Below are 21,262 nucleotides of genomic sequence, written 5' to 3'. Positions count from 1 at the left end.
GGGCAGAGGCCGTGGAAGAGCACTCCCTTACAGTAGAACTAAGGTAAAGTCTCCCCTACTCGCCGCATGTCAGGAGCGCGCCCATCTTAAAGGGGCCGGACCCAGAAAAAAACATGGGCCTCCTTGCGGGAGCCCTGTCTCCAAAATGACCCCCAGGAGATAGGAGAAGTGCCTCAGGCACAAGAGGCCAGGGAGAGGAAGGAGGGAGGGGGAAGGGGACTACAGGGTCCCCGCAATGGATCCGGATCCCTACTTACCTTCCGACGTCTTCAGGCGCAGCAATGACCACCCCCTCTGCGGACTCAACACGGGAGCCGTGGGTCCACCGGAATTCCACTGCGGAAGCAGTTTTAAGTGGGGACTGGGTGGCTGCCAGTTACCTGAGTACGCGCCCGCAGGGGGGCAACTAAAGTGGAACACGATAGAGCCACCCCTGCAGAGAAAAAAGAGAAATGAAAAAAAATAACTAAATAAATAAATTAGCAGGATGAACTGCGAAAAAAAGATAGCAGGTCATGTCTGCCTCCTACGGACACTAGAACTAGACTGATCTCTCTCGGCTCTGGTAGAGGGGTATAGCCCACCTGGGCGGAGCCAACACTTTGTTTCTAGTGTCAGCCTTCTAGTGGCAGCTGGGAATATACCCATGGTGCTGTGTCCCCCAATGCCATGCACGAGAAATAAAAACTGTGCTAAAGAAACTATTTTTTTGTCACCTTACATCACAAAAAGTACAACAGCAAGCGATCAAAAAGGCGTTTACCCACCAAAATAGTTCCAATCTAACAGTCACCTCATCCCGCAAAAAATGAGCCCCTACCTGAGACAATAGCGCAAAAAATAAAAAAAACTATGGCTCAGAATATGGAGACACTAAAACAACATCAATTTTTTTGTTTTAAAAAAAGCTGTTATTGTGTAAAACCTACATAAATAAAAAAAGTATACATATTAGGTATTGCCGCATCCGTATCGACCAGCTCTATAAAAATATCACATGACCTAACCCCTCAGATGAACACCGTAAAAAATAAAAACTGTGCTAAATAAACCATTTTTTGTCACCTTACATCACAAAAAGTGTAATAGCAAGCGATCAAAAAGTCATATGCACCCCAAAATAGTGCCAATCAAACAGTCATCTCATCCCACAAAAAATAAGACCCTACCTAAGATAATCGCCCAAAAACTGAAAAAAACTATAGCTTTCAGACTATGGAGACACTAAAACATGATTTTTTTTTTTGTTTCAAAAATGATATTATTGTGCAAAACTTAAACCTCATGCACACAACAGTATTTTTTCACGGTCCGCAAAACGTTGTTCCGTGATCCGTGTCCGTTTTTTCTTCCGTGTGTCTTCCTTGATTTTTGGAGGATCACCAGACCAGAAAAGTGAAAAAAAAATAAAAAATCGAAGTCAAGTTTGCCTTGAAAATGATAGGGAAAAAAAACGATCACGGATGACAATCTTGTGTGCCTCTGTGTTTTTTCACGGACCCATTGACTTGAATGGGTCCGCGAACCGTTGTCCGTCAAAAAAATAGGACAGGTCTTATTTTTTTGACTGACAGGAAACATGGATCACGGACGCGGATGACAAACGGTGCATTTTCCGAGTTTTCAACGGACCCATTGAAAGTCAATGGGTCCGCAGAAAATCACGGAAAACGGAACAACGGACACGGATGCACACAACGGTCGTGTGCATGAGGCCTTACATAAATAAATAAAAAGTATACATATTAGGTATCGCCGCGTCCGTGACAACTTAGTCTATAAAAATACCACATGATCTAACCTGTCAGATGAATGTTGTATATATCAAAAAATAAAAACGGTGCCAAAACAGCTATTTCTTGTTATCTTGCCTCACAAAAAGTGTAATATAGAGCAACCAAAAATCATATGTACCCTAAACTAGTACCAAAAAAACTTCCACCCTATCCTGTAGTTTCTAAAATGGGGTCACTTTTTTGGGGTTTCTATTCTAGGGGTGCATCAGGGGGGCTTCAAATGGGACATGGTGTAAAATAATAACAGTCCAGCAAAATCTGCCTTCCAAAAACCGTATGGCATTCCTTTCTTTCTGCGCCCTGCCGTGTGCCCGTACATCGGTTTACGACCACATATGGGGTGTTTCTGTAAACTACAGAGTCAGGGCCATAAATATTGAGTTTTGTCTGGCTGTTAACCCTTGCTTTATAAACGTAAAAAAAATATTAAAATGGAAAATCTGCCAAAAAAGTGAAAGTTAAGGACTCAGCCTTATTTCACCTTAAGGACCAGGCCATTTTTTTAAATCTGACAAGTGTCACTTTAACCCTGCTTTCACACCTGAGCGTTTCTCAAACGCACGTTTTACGCGCGTTTTTGTCGCGCGTTATGCACGTTTTTTGTAATAGTAAACGCGCGTTTGTGTGATTGACTGCAGTGTCCTATGGCCACAAACGCGCATCAAAACGCCCCAAAGAAGCTCAAGAACTTGATTATGCGTCGGGCGTTTTACAGCGCGATCGTACGCGCTGTAAAACGCCCAGGTGAGAACCATTCCCATAGGGAAGCATTGGTTTTCATGTGTTGAGCGTTTTACAGCGCGTTTGAACGCGCTGTAAAACACTCAGGTGTGAACTTAGGGTAAGTGCTAATAACTTTAAAACGCTTTGACTTATCCAGGCCATTCTGAGATTGTTTTTTCGTCACATATTGTACTTCATGACTAGTAAAATGAAGTAAAAAAAACTACTTTTTTTATTTGTAAAAAAAATACGAAATTTACCAAAAATATGAAAAAAATTCAGGTCAGTAAGTTCAGGTCTGAAGTTACTTTGCGAGGCTTACATAATAGAAACCACCCAAAAATGACCCCATTCTATAAACTACACCCCTCAAGGTATTCAAAACTGATTTTACAAACTTTGTTAACCCTTTAGGTGTTCCACAAGAATTAATGGAAAATAGAGATACCATTTTTGGCAGAATTTTTTTCTGGTTACAAAGCAAGGGTTAACAGCCAAACCAAACTCAATATTTATGGCCCTGATTCTGTAGTTTACAGAAACACCCCATATGTGGTCGTAAACAGCTGTACAGGCACACGGCAGGGCGCAGAAGGAAAGGAATGCCATAGGGTTTTTGGACGGCAGATTTTGCTGGACTGTTTATTTTGACACCATGTCCCATTTGAAGCCCCCCTGATGCACCCCTAGAGTAGAAACTCCCAAAAAGTGAACCCATTTTAGAAACTATGGGATAGGGTGGCAGTATTGTTGGTACTAGTTTAGGGTACATATGATTTTTGGTTGCTCTATATTACACTTTTTGTGAGGCAAGATAACAAGAAATACCTGTTTTGGCACAGTTTTTTTTTTTTTTTATTTACAACATTTATCTGACAGGTTAGATCATGTGATATTGTTATAGACCAGGTTATCACGGATGCGGCGATACCCAATATGTATCCATTATTTTTTTTTTATGTACGTTTTACACAATGATTTCATTTTTGAAGCAAAAAAATAAATCATGTTTTAGTGTTTCCATAGTCTGAGAGCCATAATTTTTTCAGTTTTTGGGACCCCCCGCGCATTTAGCCGAGGTGCCTGCTCAAGGATTTGAGCAGGTACTTTGTTCCGATCACCGTCCGCCGGGCAGCGGTGATCGGAACACCACATGACGTACCGGTACGTCATGTGTCCTTAAGGACTCGGGAAACATGCCGTACCGGTACGTCATGTGTCCCTAAGGGGTTAAACTAATACTTTGTTGAAGCACCTTTTGATTTTATTCCAGCACTCCGTCTTTTTGGGTAGGAGTCTATCAGCATGGCACATTTTGACTTGGCAAGATTTGCCCACTCTTCTTGGCAAAAACACTCCAAATCTGTCAGATTGCGAGGGCATCTTCAGATCACCCCACAGATTTTCAATCGGATTCAGGTCTGGGCTCTGGCTGGGCCATTCCAAAACTTTAATCTTCTTCTGGTGAAGCCATTCCTTTGTTGATTTGGATGTATGCTTTGGGTCATTGTCATGCTAAAAGATGAAGTTCCTCTTCATGTTCAGCTTTCTAGCAGAAGCCTGAAGGTTTTGTGCCAATATTGACTGGTATTTGGAACGGTTCATAATTCCCTCTAGCTTAAAGGGGTTGTCCGGGTTCAGAGCTGAGCCTGGACATACCCTTATTTTCACCCCGGCAGCCCCCCTGAGGCTAGCATCGGAGCATCTCATGCTCCGATGAGCTCCCTTGCCCTGCGTTACATCGCGCAGGGCAATTGATCTTTTATTTACAATAACACACTGCCGGGCGGAAACTTCCGTCCAGCAGTGTGTTCGGTGACATCACCAGCTCTGATGGGCGGGCTTTAGCGCTGCCCTAGCTGTTTTACTGGCTAGGGCAGCACTAAATCCCGCCCATCAGTGTCGGTGACATCACTGGGGTTCCTGTCGGCCCTATGGAGAGCCCTGGTACGTCACCGGATCTCCAAAAAATGCCTTTGCCCTGCGCGATTTAGAATGTGTCCCGGAGGGCATAACGGGAGAACGGAGCGGCGCCCGGGGATAATAGTAAGTGCAGTGAGATCCCCGGGTGCCGCTCTCCATATCAGCATACTTGGTTCACATTGTTTTTACAGGTGAAAGGTCCTTTTTAACTAAAGCCCCAGTTCCAGCTGAAGAAGAACAGCCCCTTGGCACGACGCTGCCACCACCATGCTTCACTGTGGGGATAGGGTTCTTTTTGTGATGTGCAGTGTTGTTTTTGCTCCAAACATATCTTTTGGAATTATGGCCAAAAAGTTCAACCTTGGTTTCATCAGACCATAACACCTTTTCCCACATGCTTTTGGGAGACTTCAGATGTGTTTTTGCAAAATGTAGCCTGGCTTGGATGTTTTTCTTGGTAAGAAAAGGCTTTCCACCGCATAGCCCAGACATATGAAGAATACGGGAGATTGCTGTCACATGTACCACACAGCCAGGACTTGCCAGATATTCCTGCACCTCCTTTAATGTTGCTGTAGACCTCTTGGGCGCCTCCCAGACCAGTTTTCTTCTCGTCTTTTCATCAATTTTGGAGGGACGTCCAGTTCTTGGTAATGTCACTGTTGTGCCATATTTTCTGCACTTGATGATGACCGTCTTCACTGTGTTCCATGGTATATCTAATGCCTTGGAAATTCTTTTGTCCCCTTCTCCTGACTGATACCTTCTAACAATGAGATCCCTCTGATGCTTTGGAAGCTCTCTGTGGACCATGGCTTTTGCTGTGGGATGTGACTAAGAACATTTCAGGAAAGACCAACTAGAGCAGCTGCACTTTATTTGGGGTTAATCAGAGGCCCTTTATATGATGGCCGGTGTCTGCTGACTCCTATGTAACATGATTGTCAATGTGATTGCTTAATTCTGAACACAGCTACGTCCCCAGTTATAAGAGGGTGTGCACACTTATGCAACCACATTGTTTTAGTTTTTTTTTGTTTTCTTCCCTCCACATAAAAGATTTCAACTTTTTTTTCAATTGAGTGGTACAGTTTATAGATCATATTAAAGGTGGAAAAAGTTCTGAAATGATTTATCTTTTTCTCATTTTATTACAGCACAGAAACCTGGCATTTTAACAGGAGTGTGTAGACTTTTTACATCCACTGTACCTGCTCATCCTCTGCTGATCCAAGGCTCCCGGCGGTCTTTGATTCTAGTACTGCAGTGATGACTTAGGGTCCATTCACACGTCCGTTTTTTCTTTCCTGATCTGTTCCGTTTTTTCAGGAACAGATCAGGACCAGATCTGGACCCATTTATTTTCAATGGGTCCTGGAAAAAATCGGACAGCACAATGTGTGCTGTCCGTTTCCGTTGTTCCGTTCCGCATGTCCGTTTAAATATAAAACATGTCCTATTCTTGTCCTGAAAAATCGGATCCTGGTACAATACAAAGTCAATGGATCCGCAAAAAACGGATGACATTCGGATGTCATTCCGTATGTCATCCGTTTTTTGCGTATTCCGTTCCTGGAAACACATAACAAATTTTTTTTTTTTTTTTTTTTTTTTTCAATTTTTTTTTCAAAGAAATCCAAACAACTTTATTTGATTATTGAAATGTATACATGCTCCCGTTTTTTGCAGATCCGCAAAAACGGATGACATACGGAAACATTTTCAGGAACAACGGATCCGCAAAAAACGGACCGTTTTTCAGGATGAAAAAAAACAGGACGTGTGAATGGACCCTTAACCGACTACTCCCCAAGACTGCTGAGGACAGGGACTGGCTGCGGGAGTCACGTGGAGTAGCCTGTGACGTCATTGCTGCAGCAGTTGATAAATAAATGGCTGCACAACATTTCACATACAAACAATAGAGCTGAGAAATGGGGATCATTCTAAATTAAAGTGGCATTATACCTACTATAAATGAAAAAAATAGAAGCTCTTTGCGCACATTTTTGATCAAACGTGTGTCGGGCCCATCTACCAGGCGTCAAGGTGGCTTCCGCAGACGGGTCCCTAACACTAATATACCGCCTCTCTTGGACTTACCTAAGCCTACAAATTTCAGGGCAGTGTTGGAACCATTGTCCATATATAATGCTTGCATCTACTTTATTAAGTGCATTATTTGCCTTATTTCTGTGATTTTCTTCAGTAATGTGGCCAGGGACATCCGCACATTTATATATCATACCGTGCAGGAGGTTTTTCAGTGATTTTTTTTTTTGTCAGTGTAGGAACCAGCTACATTTGTACTCTGCTTAATTTACAATGATCCCCATTTCTCAGCTCTATTGTTTGTATGTGAAATGTTGTGCAGCCATTTTTATTTTTATCAGCCATGTTTGCTTGATGGATCTGCACCTGTGACTATGCATATTGATGTGCTAGTCTAAATTTTCTTGCAGTCATTGCTGCAGCTCCATAAACAAAGACCACCGGAAGTGCTGGGAAAATGAGTAAGTATTTCATTTTTTATTTTGTACCTTTTTTTTTTTTAGGGTCTCAGTAGACTCCAGGCAAGGATACTTATCTCTTGGCCAGAGTGTAGAGCAATTATGAAGAGCGTCTCTCGCTCTGGAGGACCCATCCTGTATTACACAGAAAACCCACTGATGTGGACACTGGTAATGCTCAGTTTCCCCTGCGGGGGCGCTGCATGGGAACGGAACACTTTCTGCCAAGGTCTCCCCACAGATGACAGCTGATTGTTGGGGGTCACAACAGAGGGAAACAATGTGATCTGCTTATTGTCAATGGGGTCAAGTTCCACTTTAAGTTATTTTCTGAAATGACAGATAAAGGGACCAAGTGAGCTGGAGCCGACGTTTTCTAGGAATACACACTGATAACCTATCCTCAGGACAGTTTGTCAATGTGAGGTCAGAGAAGTTCCGACTCCTGGGAGCCCCATCAATCAGCAGGCCTAGTAGTGAACAGTGCATGCATGTTAGCCCCATTCAAGTGAATCGGGCTGAACTGCAGTACCAGGTGTTCATACAGGAAGACCACCGCACATCTGCTATAGGACCCCCCATAAAGAATATGCGCTGGCCCTATCCCCTTTGTGCAGTACTTCCTTCTCCAGTAAGGAGGTGGGTGACTAGTGTAAGAGTCATGGAAAGGGGGTAGAAGATAAGAAAAGGTGTTAACACCCAACACTATATTGGGCGTCCATTTAGATACTGGGGGCAGTCACATGCTCTGCCAGGAAAAATATAGCCGTGCGAAAGCAAGAGAAGATCAGTGGGGTCCCAGAAGTAAAATCCCCACCGATCACACACCGATGTCCTATTGCAGACGTTTCAATTTAAAGGGGGTCTCAAATTGGAAGATAACAGCTGGAATCCCGCTCAGAGGCGTCACAATCACTGGTTAGTAGACCACCACCACCACCACTTAGGAAGAGAGTAGAAGGGATGTATTCGCCCCAGGCGGGCGCAGAGCTTTGTACTGGTTACCTGAACGACTGAGGTTTCGTCAATGGAGGCCTGCTCTTCTAGATCGTTCAAATCTTCTATCCGCAAAGAAAGGACCTGATGTGGATTAGGTTCATCTCATTAAATCTTTACATGGAAGTTCCAGTATCAGGTGCATCAGAGAGAGCAGGTGATGGTCTGTGAGCTGGGCCCCCCCTTCTGATCACAATTAATACGACCACTGCAGCCACCACTAGAGGGAACATGCTGCATTTGGTCTTATACCAAAGTGCAGTGTATACATAGTATGCGGTACGCTCTTAAGCGCTCCCTAGTGGTGGCTGCAGGAGACAGAATTGTATCATTTAAAGGGGTTATTTCAAGGCTATAAACTGCCCCCCCCCCCATATGCTGGGCCCCTCACAATGAATATACCGGTACTTACCTGGCTCCAGCACCGCCACTGTTGCTTCTACCCGTGCACGGATAAAAACATCCGGTGTCGGAAGGGAGCAGCCAATGGCAGGCGGGGACGAACCTCCATAGCATCGCGGGTGATGCTAGGAGCGGCTCGTCTCCCTGCCCCCAACACTAGATGTTTTCATCCGTTCACGGGGAGAAGCAGCAGCGGTGGTGCGGGGAGCGGGGAACCAGGTAAGTATCTTCAATGTGAGGGGCCCGGGCATATGGGGGGGGGGGGGCAGTTTATAGCCTTGGATAACCCCTTTAACTCTATGACTACAGGGGGATTTGGAGCTCAGACTGCGATAGACATATTACGGAATTAGAAGCTGGACGGTCATTTTAATGCAGAATTTCACATAATTATAGTGTAAACCATATGGTCAAGGAGACCTGATGGGGACAGTTCACTTTCAACTAACAAACACTTTTTTGATAATGCAGGATTAAGCGTCTGGTCAATGGGGTCTGACTGCTGGCGCCCCCACCGGTCATGAGTGGGGGTCGTGTCTCCTCATAGGAATGGAGCAGCGGTCGAGCATGTGCACTGCTGCTTCATTCATCTGTGTGGGACTGACGGAGATCGCCAAGTACAACACTCCACCATCTATGTCAATACTACATAGATGAATAGAGAGGCCGTGGACATGCTCAGCTGCTGTCGAGACCCTTGGTCTTGTGATCCAAGGGGATGTCAGCAGTCAGACCCCCAGTGATCAGACACTCATCCCCTATCCTCACGGTCCAACCCCTTTAAGAACCTAGAGAATGATCCTTTTTTTGCCTCACAGCCTACTTATACAATGTATGGCCCTGCTATGCTTCCCCCCTACATGCTGCAATCAGCTTTGATTACAGCATACAAGGGGGTTAAATAACAGATCAGAGCTTTATCGCGTCAGGACCATGGCCGTATATTACACAATGACAATGGCGTCCCCTGTGGACAATTACAGCACGCATTGTCGAGGGTTAATGACCAGGGCACAGTCAGGAGTAGTTGGTGGGGGGGGGGAGGGGGGTCTTACCTCGGGGTGCTTGCGCCTCAGGTGGCGACTCATGGACGCCCGGGTGGAGACCTTGGTTCCACAGAGATTGCAGCTTTGAGCCTCCACCTTGTCGTGTGTGAGCTGGATGTGCTTCTGGAGCATGTACTCCGTGACGTACTTCTTATCACACACCATGCAGGTCCACTTCTTCCCCACTACACCAGAGACACAGCAGAGCCAAGCATGTTATATGCACTTCTATGGTCCTGATCACAGCACACAAACTTACCATATACTAGAAAGCATGACCCGCATTTAAAATGGGGAGGAGACAGACATTCTTGCATCAGTTTGAGTAGAGGAACCTGCTTTATCCACCGTCATATTGATGCGGAGGACCTCAGTGGATATAGAGAGGCTGACACCTTCCCCTCTGCACATCTGTGGGAAGGGGCTCCGTCTGAAGCCTCAATTAGGGCTCTTTCACACTTGCGTTGTTCTGTTCCGGCATTGAGTTCCGTCGTCGGGGCTCTATGCCGGAAGAATCCTGATCAGTTTTATCCTAATGCATTCTGAATGGAGTGAAATCCGTTCAGGATGTCTTCAGTTCAGGACCGAAAAGTTTTTTTAGCCGGAGAAAATACCGCAGCATGCTGCGCTTTTTGCTCCGGCCAAAAATCCTGAACACTTGCCGCAAGGCCGGATCCGGAATTAATGCCCATTGAAAGGCATTGATCCGGATCTGGCCTTAAGCTAAACGTCGTTTCGGCGCATTGCCGGATCCGACGTTTAGCTTTTTCTGAATGGTTACCATGGCTGCCGGGACGCTAAAGTCCTGGCAGCCATGGTAAAGTGTAGTGGGGAGCGGGGGAGCAGTATACTTACCGTCCGTGCGGCTCCCGGGGCGCTCCAGAGTGACGTCAGGGCGCCCCACGCGCATGGATGACGTGATCGCATGGCACGTCATCCATGCGCATGGGGCGCTCTGACGTCATTCTGGAGCGCCCCGGGAGCCGCACGGACTGTAAGTATACCGCTCCCCCGCTCCCCGCTACTACTATGGCAACCAGGACTTTAATAGCTACTACTATGGCAAATGGAGTACACGCCGGATCCGGACAACCAACGCAAGTGTGAAAGAGGCCTTAGAAATTCACCATCACAGAAACCTGAAGAACCCATGATAAGTCAATGGGGTACATCAAGCACTGCTGCTGTCTGTCATGGTTTGAATTTTTTATTTTTATCCTCTGCTCCCGTGATGGAGCAAAAAAAATTAAAAATGTTTTAAACGACAATGTGAACAGCGCCAGAGATTTGTGTCCCCCAGTGAAGGAAAGCCTAGCTACGATACGAGTCCTATGCTGTTTCGTCCAGTGATATAAGGACTTTATGGCTTCTCCCTTGACTCAAAATACATCTCGCAGCTGTGTGCCGTTGTAGCAGAGCTGAATTAGGCTACTTTCACACTTGCGGCAGAGTGATCCGGCAAGCAGTTCTGTCGCCGGAACTGCCTGTCGGATCAGGCAATCTGCATGCAAACGGACAGCATTTGTAGACTGATCTGGATGGGGATCAGTCTCACAAATGCATTGCAAGACAAACGGATCAGTTTCTATTTTTTTTCACATTTTTAAAGGTCTGTGCATGTGCAGACCGGAAGGACAGATCCGGCATTGCAGTATTTTGAATGCCGGATGATATATATTTTAATGTAAATTAATGCCGGATCCGGCATTCTGGCAAGTGTTCTGGAATTTTGGACGGAGATAAAACCGTAGCATGCTGCGGTATTATCTCTGTCCTGAAAAGTCAAAAAGACTGAACTGAAGACATCCTGATGCATCCTGAACGGGGATAAAACTGATCAGTTCTTTTCCGGTATAGAGCCCCTGTGACAGAACTCGGTGCCGGAAAAGAAAAACGCTAGTGTGAAAGTACCCTTACTCTGACACAACAAGATGCGACAAACTCTGCTCTGCTACCTCAGTATATAAATATATAGTGATAGACTTCAACCACGTCATACTACAACAGAATTCAAACCTGAACCTTTAACTTTGGGGGGCAACAGATTATGCACAGATGTCAGCAGTTTCAATCCAGCAGTGATGGCGCTAAATGGCCCTTACCCCGAGCAATAAGACACCATGGAACATGTGCCAACCACAGACTCACCAGTATGCACCAGTTTATGGGTCTCCATTGTGTTCTTCTCACTGAACGTTTTCCCGCACAGCTCGCACATGAAGTCCTTCATACCTGCAGAAAATACAAGAGGTAAGAGGTTAACACACACACACACACACACACACACACACACACAGGAGCCGTAGTATATACAGGATATATACACATCTACTCAGGAGAGGCCAATCAGCACAAGTGTTAGACACAGAGATGCCCTCCTGTGTCAGCACCTGGTACTGCAGCTCAGCTGACAGTTACTTGAATGTAGAAACAGATATGGCCACATGAAAAATGATAGGGGACCACAGTGGTCTTGGAAGGGAACTGTCATTCTACATGAGGAGTACCAGAGACGGAGCACCCACGTCACAAACTGATGGCCTGTCCTCAGGATTGCAGCCAGTCCTAGTCTACTTCTGCTAAATGGACAGTATGGGGAATATATATGCATATGCTATTCTGTAAGGACTATGGGGGTGATTTACTATCAGAAACACAAACATATCAGGTGTATTTCTGGAGCGGATTGCAGCGCAAATAACTTTTGCGCTGCAATCTGACTTTTCCCCCACTCAAACCAGGTTCTTAAAAAAGGGAGCCGGCTTACATTCAGACCGACAGTTGATACGCCGAAGTTATGTAGAGGCGCCAGCTAAATGACTTATTAAGACTGGTGTCTAAAACGCCAGTCTTAATAAATGACCCTAATATATTATATACACACACACACACACACACGGTTTATAATATATATAGTGGGGTTTCGCTCTGGTAGACAGGATTAGCGGACGCAGTATAGAGGCAACAAGTTATTTGGATCAATCAGTTCAGTGTTTTATTCACACTTTAAGCAAGTGACAAAACAAGCAATTATAATCAAGCATAAAGTCACCTTGCGGTGTTGGTGGTAATTCACACCATGCAGCAATTCTGCCTCAAGGAGTCCTTGCTGATAGCAGAGCCAACCCGTTTTCACGCCAAACAGGTAGCAAGATTTCATTCAGACACAAGGCTCCCAGATCCAAACACAGAGACCTCACTAGTGAGCACAACTGCCTATTTAAGGACAGCCAGCTGCTGCCAAAACCCAGATCAGCATTTAAAATCCGGTCCGGTATTTGACCTCACCTGGCTATAAATCAGCCCAGCAGCACATGCTGGGAGGAAAATACCTGCCTTCCCAAACAAAACCCCTTGCTATGTCACATACCACCCCCCCCAACCCCCCCTTTGTTCAACTCTGAGGGGGTGAACACATGCCAGACAGTCTACCCGGGACAGGGCATCCGCTTTTCCCTGTAACCGGCCTGCCCTGTGTTCTACTGTAAACTTAAAGTTTTGCAAGGACAAGAACCATCGAGTGACCCGAGCATTCCTCTCTTTGGCCTGGCTCATCCACTTGTGAGGGGAGTGATCGGTCACCAGATTTTCTCCCCAATAAATAATAGCGAAGAGATTCTAGTGCCCACTTGATAGCCAGGCACTCTCTCTCTCCACTATACTATACTGGGTCTCGGCTGGGGTGAGCTTACGACTGAGGAAGAAAACTGGATGCTCCTCCCCGTTGACTTCCTGAGACAGTACAGCACCGAGGCCTACTTCGGAGGCATCGGTCTGTACTATAAAGTCGGGGCATCACCAAAACCGGGGACCCGAACAGGGCCAACTTCAAAGTGGAGAAAGCCTCTTCCCCCCGATCTCCCAGCGAACCGTCATTAACTTGTGTACCTTCAAGAGTCCTGTCAAGGGCGCAGGCTAGAGTAGCAAAGTGGGGAACAAACCTCATGTAATAGCCCACCATTCCCAGGAATGACTTTATTTGTCTAGTGGTGACAGGTGGGGGCCAATTCCTTATCGCCTCTATTTTGTTCACTTGGGGTTTGATGACTCCACGCCCAATGACATACCCCAGGTACTTAGTCTCTTCTAACCCTATCGCACATTTTTTGGGGTTAACGGTTAGTCCCGCTTTCCGAAGGGAGTCCACTACAGCCTGCACTTTGGGTAGGTGACTTTCCCAGTCAGTACTGTGGATGACAATATCGTCCAGGTAAGCCGAAGCGTACCAACGATGTGGACGAAGCACGATGTCCATTAGTCGCTAAAAAAGTGTCGGGGGGGCCATGCAGACCAAAAGGGTAAGACCTTATATCGATACAGCCCCTCAGGCGTGATGAAGGCAGTTTACTCTTTGGCTCCCTCTGTTAAGGGCACCTGCTAGTACCCTTTTGTGAGGTCCAAAACACAAAAATACCGGGCTTGTCCTAACCTCTCGATGAGCTCATCCACCCAGGGCATGGGATACGCATCGAATTTGGAAACCTTGTTAAGTTTTCGAAAGTCGTTATAAAACCACAACGTCCCAACCGGCTTGGGTATCCGTACTATAGGACTGGCCCACTCACTTTTTGACTCCTCAATGACGTCTATCTGCAACATTAGCTGCACCTCCTCCGATATGGCTTGTCGCCGAGCCACGGGTACCCAGTATGGTTTTAATCAGACTTTTGTCCGAGGCTCAGTGACAATGTCATGCTGGATTATGGAAGTGTGTCCAGGGAGGTCCGAGAACACATGCGTGTTCCGACTAACGAACCTCCTGAGCCTGTTTAGAGGAGAGGCTGTCAGCAATTTTTACTGGCAGCCGCCTCTCTTGCATCAGACAGAGGGGCCTGTACCTCTTCTCCTAGAAAACCCAGCCGCGGGCTGTCTTCCGTACAGGTTTCCCTATCTTTCCATGGTTTGAGTAAATTCACATATTAAACCTGCTCCGGCTTTCGATGCCCTGGCTGGTGTACCTTGTAGTTTACATCTCCAATTTTCTCGAGTACCTCGTAGGTCCCCTGCCACCTAGCCAGGAACTTACTGTCCACGGTCGGCACCAGAACCAAAACCCGATCACCCGGGTTAAAGATCAGGACCCGAGCCTGCCGATCTTGCATCTGGGTAACGTACTCAATGACACTTTGATGTGGAGTGGGTTGTTGTTCCCACGCCTCTTTGGCCACATCGGTGTCTGCCATATAACAGTTCGAAGGGCCAGAACCCAGTAGAGGCCTGGGGCACCTCTCACACTGCGAACATGAGATGGGGCAGAAGAAGGTCCCAGTTAGGGGTGGGCGATATGGCCTAAAATCTATATTGCGATATAATTTTAAGCATGTGCGATATATTGTTTTCTATATTGGGGGTGTTTAAACTTTTTTTTTTTTTTTACTTTTTATTTAATAACTATTAGCCTCCTTAAGGGCTAGAACCCTTGTCATATTCACCCTAATAGAGCTCTATTAGAGTGAATAGGACTTTACACTGTCCCTGCTGCCCTGTGCATAGTACACACAACAGCAGGGAGCTGACCATGGCGCCAGCCTCTCATGTGCCCCGCAGTCTCTCATGTGCCCCCCCAGCCTCATGTGCCCCCCCAGCCTCTGCTCTGCCCCCCCCCCCAGCCTCTGATCTGCCCCCTCTGGTAACGCAATATCATTGGTGGCAGTGGGCAGTTCCGATCGGAGTCCCAGCAGTGTAATGCTGGGGCTCCAATCGGTTACCATGGCAGCCAGGAGTCACGCTACTGAAGCCCTGGCTGCCATGGTATGCCGGTCTGGTAGAACGGTTGGTAGAACGGTTTAACCTAACATTAAAAAATATGTTGAAAAGGGTGGTGGCTAAAGATGGGAAGGACTGGGACTAGGGGTGGGCGGTATAGGCGATATAAGCATTAGCAATGCGCCGCACAGACAGAAGGAGCGCCCGGCGGCCACGGTGCACGTGAGTATAATGCTGCTCACTAACATACCATGGCAGCCAGGGCTTCAGTAGCGTGACTCCTGGCTGCCATGGTAACCGATCGGAGCTGCCCACTGCCACCAATGATGAGGGGGACCCTGTGGGATATGGCCGGCACATTCATTGGTGGTGCAGTGGCCACAGTCCCTCCCCTCCTCCTCCTACTCTGTCCTCATTGGTGTTCAGCGGCAGCCGCGCACAGTGGGGAGAGACTCCCTCCTTCCTTCACTGTGCCGGCCGGCTCAGGAGAAAATGGTGCGCGCAGAGCGCGATCATATCGCGGTTCGGCGATATGGCGATGTGGCCCAAATTTATATCGCATATCGCCTATACCGCCCACCCCTAGTCCCAGTCCTTCCCATCTTTAGCCACCACCCTTTTCAACATATTTTTTAATGTTAGGTTAAACCGTTCTACCAGACCGTCTGTTTGCGGATGGTAAACGGACATCCGTAGCTGTTTTATGTGCAGCAACTTACAGAGTTCCTTCATCACGTTGGACATAAAAGGGATTACCTGGTCAGTCAGAACCTCTTTAGGTAGTCCTACTCGGGAAAACATCTCCATTAAAGGGGGTTCTACAGTTTGTTTTAAATGATGATCTATCCTCTGTCCCCCCAGGACCCCCGCCGATCAGCTGTTTGAGAAGGCAGCGGCGCTCCAGCAGCGCCGCGGCCTTCTCACTGTTTACCTCAGGGCCAGTGACGTCACGACTAGTATCAACTGGCCTGGGGGCGGAGCTAAGCTCCATTCAAGTGAACAGAGCTTAGCCCCACCCAGGCCAGTTGATACAAGTCGTCACGTCACTGGGCCAGCGGTAAACAGTGAGAAGGCCGCAGCGCTGCTGGAGCGCCGCTGCCTTCTCAAACAGCTGATTGGAGGGGGTCCTGGGTGTCGGACCCCCGCCGATCAGAAGCTGATGATCTATCCAGAGGATAGATCATCAGTTAAAAATAAACTGCAGAACCCCTTTAACTCCTTAGCTATGAGTTTGGCCAAGGTATAACGCAGTGGCACCGCCTCCGGGTACAGAGTGGCGTAGTCTAGAATGACTAAGATGTGTTGATACCCTCTGGTGGACTTTGGTACTGGGCCTATGAGGTCCATAGCTATTCGGTCAAACGGTACTTCGATAAATCGGGAGAGGTACTAGGGGGCAACAGAAATGTGGCTGGGGGCTAGTTATCTGGCAGGTCGGGCAAGACTTACAAAACTCTTCCACTTCTTTGAATATGCTGGACCAGTAAAACCGCTGTAAAATCCGATCCTGATTTTTCTGCAGCCCCAGGTGAGCCCGAGAGCATGTTGGTGGGCTAGATCTAACACAAGCCTGCTATAAGCCTTGGGGACCACCAACTGTTTAATAGGCTCACCCCGTAGTTGTTTTACCTCATACAACATATCCTGATGAAGCACAAAACGGGGAAACACTGACACTGCCCCAGATTGTTGTGGTTCACCATCTACTATTAACACATTTTCCCAGGCGTGGGATAGGGTTGGGTCCCGACGTTGGGCGGTACCAAAATTATCCCCGGAAACATTGAGGTCTGCCAATTCAGGACCCGAAGGCAAGTCCTTCATGTCTGCCACCATCACACTTAGCGGGGTTGTCTCCCCCTCTTCCACCGAAGTGACGGTCACCCCTACCACTGGCCCTTCGGTCTCGGGTTCCGAGGGTTCTGGTCTGCCCCCTGAGCCGGGCCACTCTGCTAGGGTTATCCCTGTGTCATGGGTATCAGTCACTCTCATAGCAGGCTATAGTGCCGGGAAGTCTCTCCCTATTATGAGTTCATAATGAAGATTTCTGGCGACAGACACCTCATGGGGCCATCTACTGGCCACCGTGGTTAGAGACACCAGAGCAGTGGGGTAGTCTTTTAAGTCTCCGTGGATGCACATCACCCCGACTTTCCGGGCAGTATACTCAGGGGACCGCACCAGGGTAGCCCTTACTAGGGTCACCAGACTCCCTGAGTCCATGTCTCCCACTTCCACCTGGCACAAGTGATCTAGAGACTCTGGGGTACCTGTTGCACACAGCCTCCTGGCATATAGCGACTGACGGTAGCCATAGTTAGTGTCCATAGGCTCAACCCGATGGGGACAGTCAGGCCTTACATGGCCAGGCTCCTGACACCGCCAGCAGACTATCGGAGCCAGGTCCGCCGTGGGTACATCCCGGGCGGGTTTTATCGGCTCAAATCTTCGGGCCTGGGGTGGAGATTTCCATGGTTTGCTGACCCCACCCCCCTCCCGACAGAACCCTCCTTAAGATTCCTGGCAGCGTCTTAGCGTTCCACCAGGTCCACCATCTCAAGGGCATTGCCAGGAGACACCTGACATATCCAGTGCTGCAGAGGGTATGGCAAAGCCCTCCAGAACATATCAGCTAACATACAATCCAGCATAGCAGTGGGACTCAGCACGTCAGGCTATAGCCATTTTTGCAAGAGGTGAAGTAAGTTATAATACTGGGGTCTCACAGGCTCAGCCGGCTTAAACCCCCACTGATGTACCCGCTGGGCCCGGACCAGCACATTCACCCCAAGTCTTGCCAGAATCTCACCCTTGACTTCGCCTCGCCACTTGATTGTCCGGCAAGTCGAAATACACCCGCTGGGAATCAGATGCCAGGAAAGGAGCGACGACCTCAGCCCACTGGTCACGGGTAGCTTTTCCCTGATGGCCACTTTCTCGTATATAGTCAGGTAGGTTTCGATGTCGTCTGCGGGGGTCATCTTAGGAATCGCAGCACGGACTGCTTTCCGGGCATCGTGGACGCTCGGGATTGCTCCTGCTGTCGGCAAAGCCATCACGTGTTGTAGCAGCAACTGGTTGGTCTCCTGCTGCTGCTTATTAGCCTCACGTTGCTGCAGGTTTGTCTCTCGTTGCTGCAGATTAGCCTCCATGAGGGCCTTCACATCAGCCACCATTTGGTCGTGGGGCACTGGTTGTAATACAGCTGGTTTAATGTACGACATACAACAGTGTCTGAAGAAATGCAGAAACCAAAAATATTGGCGTTCACGCCAGCCTCACTGCTTGTGCCCGCATCCTCCACCAATTGTGGGGTTTCGCTCTGGTAGACAGGATTAGCGGACGCAGTATAGGGGCAACAACAAGTTCTTTGGATCAAACCGTTCAGTGTTTTATTCACACTTTAGGCAAGTGACAAAACAAGCAGTCATAATCAAACAAAAAGTCACCTTGTGGTGTTGGTGGTAATCCACACCATGTGGCAATTCTGCCTCAAAAAAAGAGTCCTTGACCATAGCAGCAACAACTTGTTTTCATGCCAAACAGGTAGCAAGCCTTTATCCAGACACAAGGCTCCCAGAGCCCAACAGAGAGACCTGGCTTCTTAGCCCAGCTGCCTATTTAAGGACAGCCATGTGCTGCCAAAACCCGGATCGGCACTTAAAATCTGGTCCGGTATTTGACCTCAGCTGGCTGTAAATCAGCCCAGCAGCACATGCTGGGAGGAAAAAATGGATTTTTTGTACTCACCGTAAAATCCTTTTCTCGTAGTAGGCATTGGGGGACACAGCACCATGGGTATATGCCCAGCTGCCACTAGGAGGCTGACACTAGAAACAAAAAAGTGTTGGCTCCACCCAGGTGGGCTATACCCTTCTGCTAGAGCCAGAACAACTCAGTCAGTACCCAAAGCAGTAGGAACGCCACACCTGAACCAAAAAGAAACGGAGTGCCAACAAGTCTTGAACTGGGGAACCCGACAACCACAAGCAAACGCCGGAACCACGAACAAGAACAAATGCTCCAAGGAAAGGGAGGGATCTGTGTCCCCCAATGCCTACTACGAGAAAAGGATTTTACGGTGAGTACAAAAAATCCATTTTTCTCGTGCGTGGCATTGGGGGACACAGCACCATGGGACGTCCCAAAGCAGTCCCTGAGGGAGGGAAGAAGATCGCCAGACGGCAACCTAAAGCACCGCTGCCTGCAGAACCTTACGCCCCAGGCTGGCATCAGCAGAAGCCAGGGAATGAATGTGGTAGAATTTAGAAAAAGTGTGAACTGACGCCCAGGTGGCGGCCCGGCAAAGCTGGGCAGCCGAAGCCTGATGACGCACCGCCCAGGAAGCTCCGACTGCCCTAGTCGAATGAGCGGTCAACCTGGAAGGGGGAGCGCGACCCTTCGCGGCGTAGGCCTCCTTGACAGCCGACCGAACCCAGCGAGAGATGGTGGCCTTGGAGGCAGGCAGACCTTTACGAGGACCCGCCGGAACCAGGAAAAGAGAATCCGAACGACGGAAGGGTTCCGTGAGGCGAAGGTACCAGCGGAGGGCCCGAACAACATCCAGGCAATGGAGAGACTTCTCCCGAGGGTGAGAAGGATTAGGGCAGAAGGAAGGAAGGATAATCTCCTCATTGATGTGAAACGGGGTGACAACCTTAGGGAGAAAGGAAGGAACGGGACGCAAAACGACCTTGTCCTGATGGAACACCAGAAAAGGCGACCGGCAGGAGAGCGCCGCCAGTTCGGAAACCCGACGGATAGAGGTGATCGCCACAAGGAAGGCAACCTTAAATGACACAAACGGCAGAGAGATGTCTGCCAAGGGCTCAAAAGGAGAGGACTGAAGAGCATCGAGGACAAGATTCAGGTCCCACGGCTCCACCGGAGGGCGAAAAGGAGGGGCTCGGCGAGCGACACCCTGCAGAAAAGTCTTAACCTGAGCCCGCGCGGCCACAGAACGTTGAAAAAGGACCGAAAGGGCAGAAATCTGCCCCCTGAGAGAAGCCAGGCGAAGCCCTTTATCAAAACCAGCCTGAAGAAAGGCCAGAATATTAGGGACCGAAAAAAGGAGGGGACGAGAACGTGCGGACTCGCACCAAGCAAAATACGCCCTCCAGGTCCGATAGTAAATACGGGCCGACTGGGGCTTCCGAGCGCGAAGCATCGTCTGAACGACAGAGTCCGAGAGACCACGGGCCTTCAGGATCGCGGTCTCAACAGCCACGCCGTCAAACGAAGCTGCGGTAAATTCGGGTGGAACAGAGGGCCCTGCGAAAGGAGATCGCGACGCAGGGGAAGACGCCATGGAACGTCGGCGAGCAGGAACACGAGATCTGCGTACCACGCCCTGCGGGGCCAATCTGGAGCCACCAGAATCGCCGGCACCCGGGCCGCCTTGAGACGCTTGAGCACTCGAGGCAGAAGAGGGATGGGCGGAAAGAGATACAGAAGGTCGAACTGAGACCAAGGCAGAACCAGGGCATCGACCGCAAGAGCTTGCGGATCCCTGGACCGCGCAACATAGCGCGGAAGTCTGTGACTCAGGCGAGACGCGAAGAGATCCACGTCCGGAACTCCCCACCGGAGACACAGTTGATGAAACACCTCCGGGTGGAGAGACCATTCGCCCGGGTCGACGAGCTGACGACTGAGAAAATCTGCCGCCCAATTGTCGACCCCGGGAATGTGGACGGCGGAGAGAACGGGGACGTGGTCCTCCGCCCATCGCAGGATCTGAGAGGCCTCTCGCAGGGCCATCACGCTCCTGGTGCCCCCCTGATGATTCAGATAAGCCACGGCGGTGGAGTTGTCCGTTTGAATCCGGATCGGGAGGCCGCGCAGACGAGAAGTCCAGTGCGACAGTGCTAAGAAAATTGCCCTGAGTTCGAGAACGTTGATCTGCAGGGAGGATTCCTGAACAGACCACAGACCCTGAACCGTGAGGGACTCGAACACCGCTCCCCATCCCGCGAGGCTGGCATCGGTCGTGATCACGCGCCAACTGGGGGGGAGGAAGGACCGGCCCAGGGACACCGTCCGAGGAAGCAACCACCAGGAGAGATCCAGGCGAATCTGAGGAGGGAGACGAACAAGGCGCTCGAGACCCTCCGGGGACTTGTCCCACCTGGACAAGATGAACATCTGAAGGTCCCGAGAG

The 21,262-nt window shown here is 48.7% G+C and overlaps 1 protein-coding gene across 4 annotated transcripts in view; it reads right to left on the bottom strand.

The window, feature by feature from the left end:
* Window positions 1–21,262, bottom strand: part of PRDM15 (PR/SET domain 15) — a 59,683-nt gene that overhangs the window by 8,685 nt on the left and 29,736 nt on the right. For 3 of the 4 annotated variants that reach the window (XM_044283701.1, XM_044283702.1, XM_044283704.1), the window contains 3 exons: window positions 11,545–11,628; window positions 9,406–9,581; window positions 7,958–8,032 (listed from right to left, as the gene is read on the bottom strand). In XM_044283701.1, the coding sequence (XP_044139636.1) occupies window positions 7,958–8,032; window positions 9,406–9,581; window positions 11,545–11,628 (335 nt within the window). The remainder of the gene's footprint in view (window positions 1–7,957; window positions 8,033–9,405; window positions 9,582–11,544; window positions 11,629–21,262) is intronic. The other variant, XM_044283703.1, reaches the window with a different exon arrangement.

Source organism: Bufo gargarizans, chromosome 3, assembly GCF_014858855.1.
Source record: "Bufo gargarizans isolate SCDJY-AF-19 chromosome 3, ASM1485885v1, whole genome shotgun sequence".
Classification (NCBI taxonomy): Eukaryota; Metazoa; Chordata; class Amphibia; order Anura; family Bufonidae; genus Bufo; species Bufo gargarizans.
Note: the sequence above shows the minus strand (reverse complement) of the source record. Positions and strands in the feature narration are given on the sequence as shown.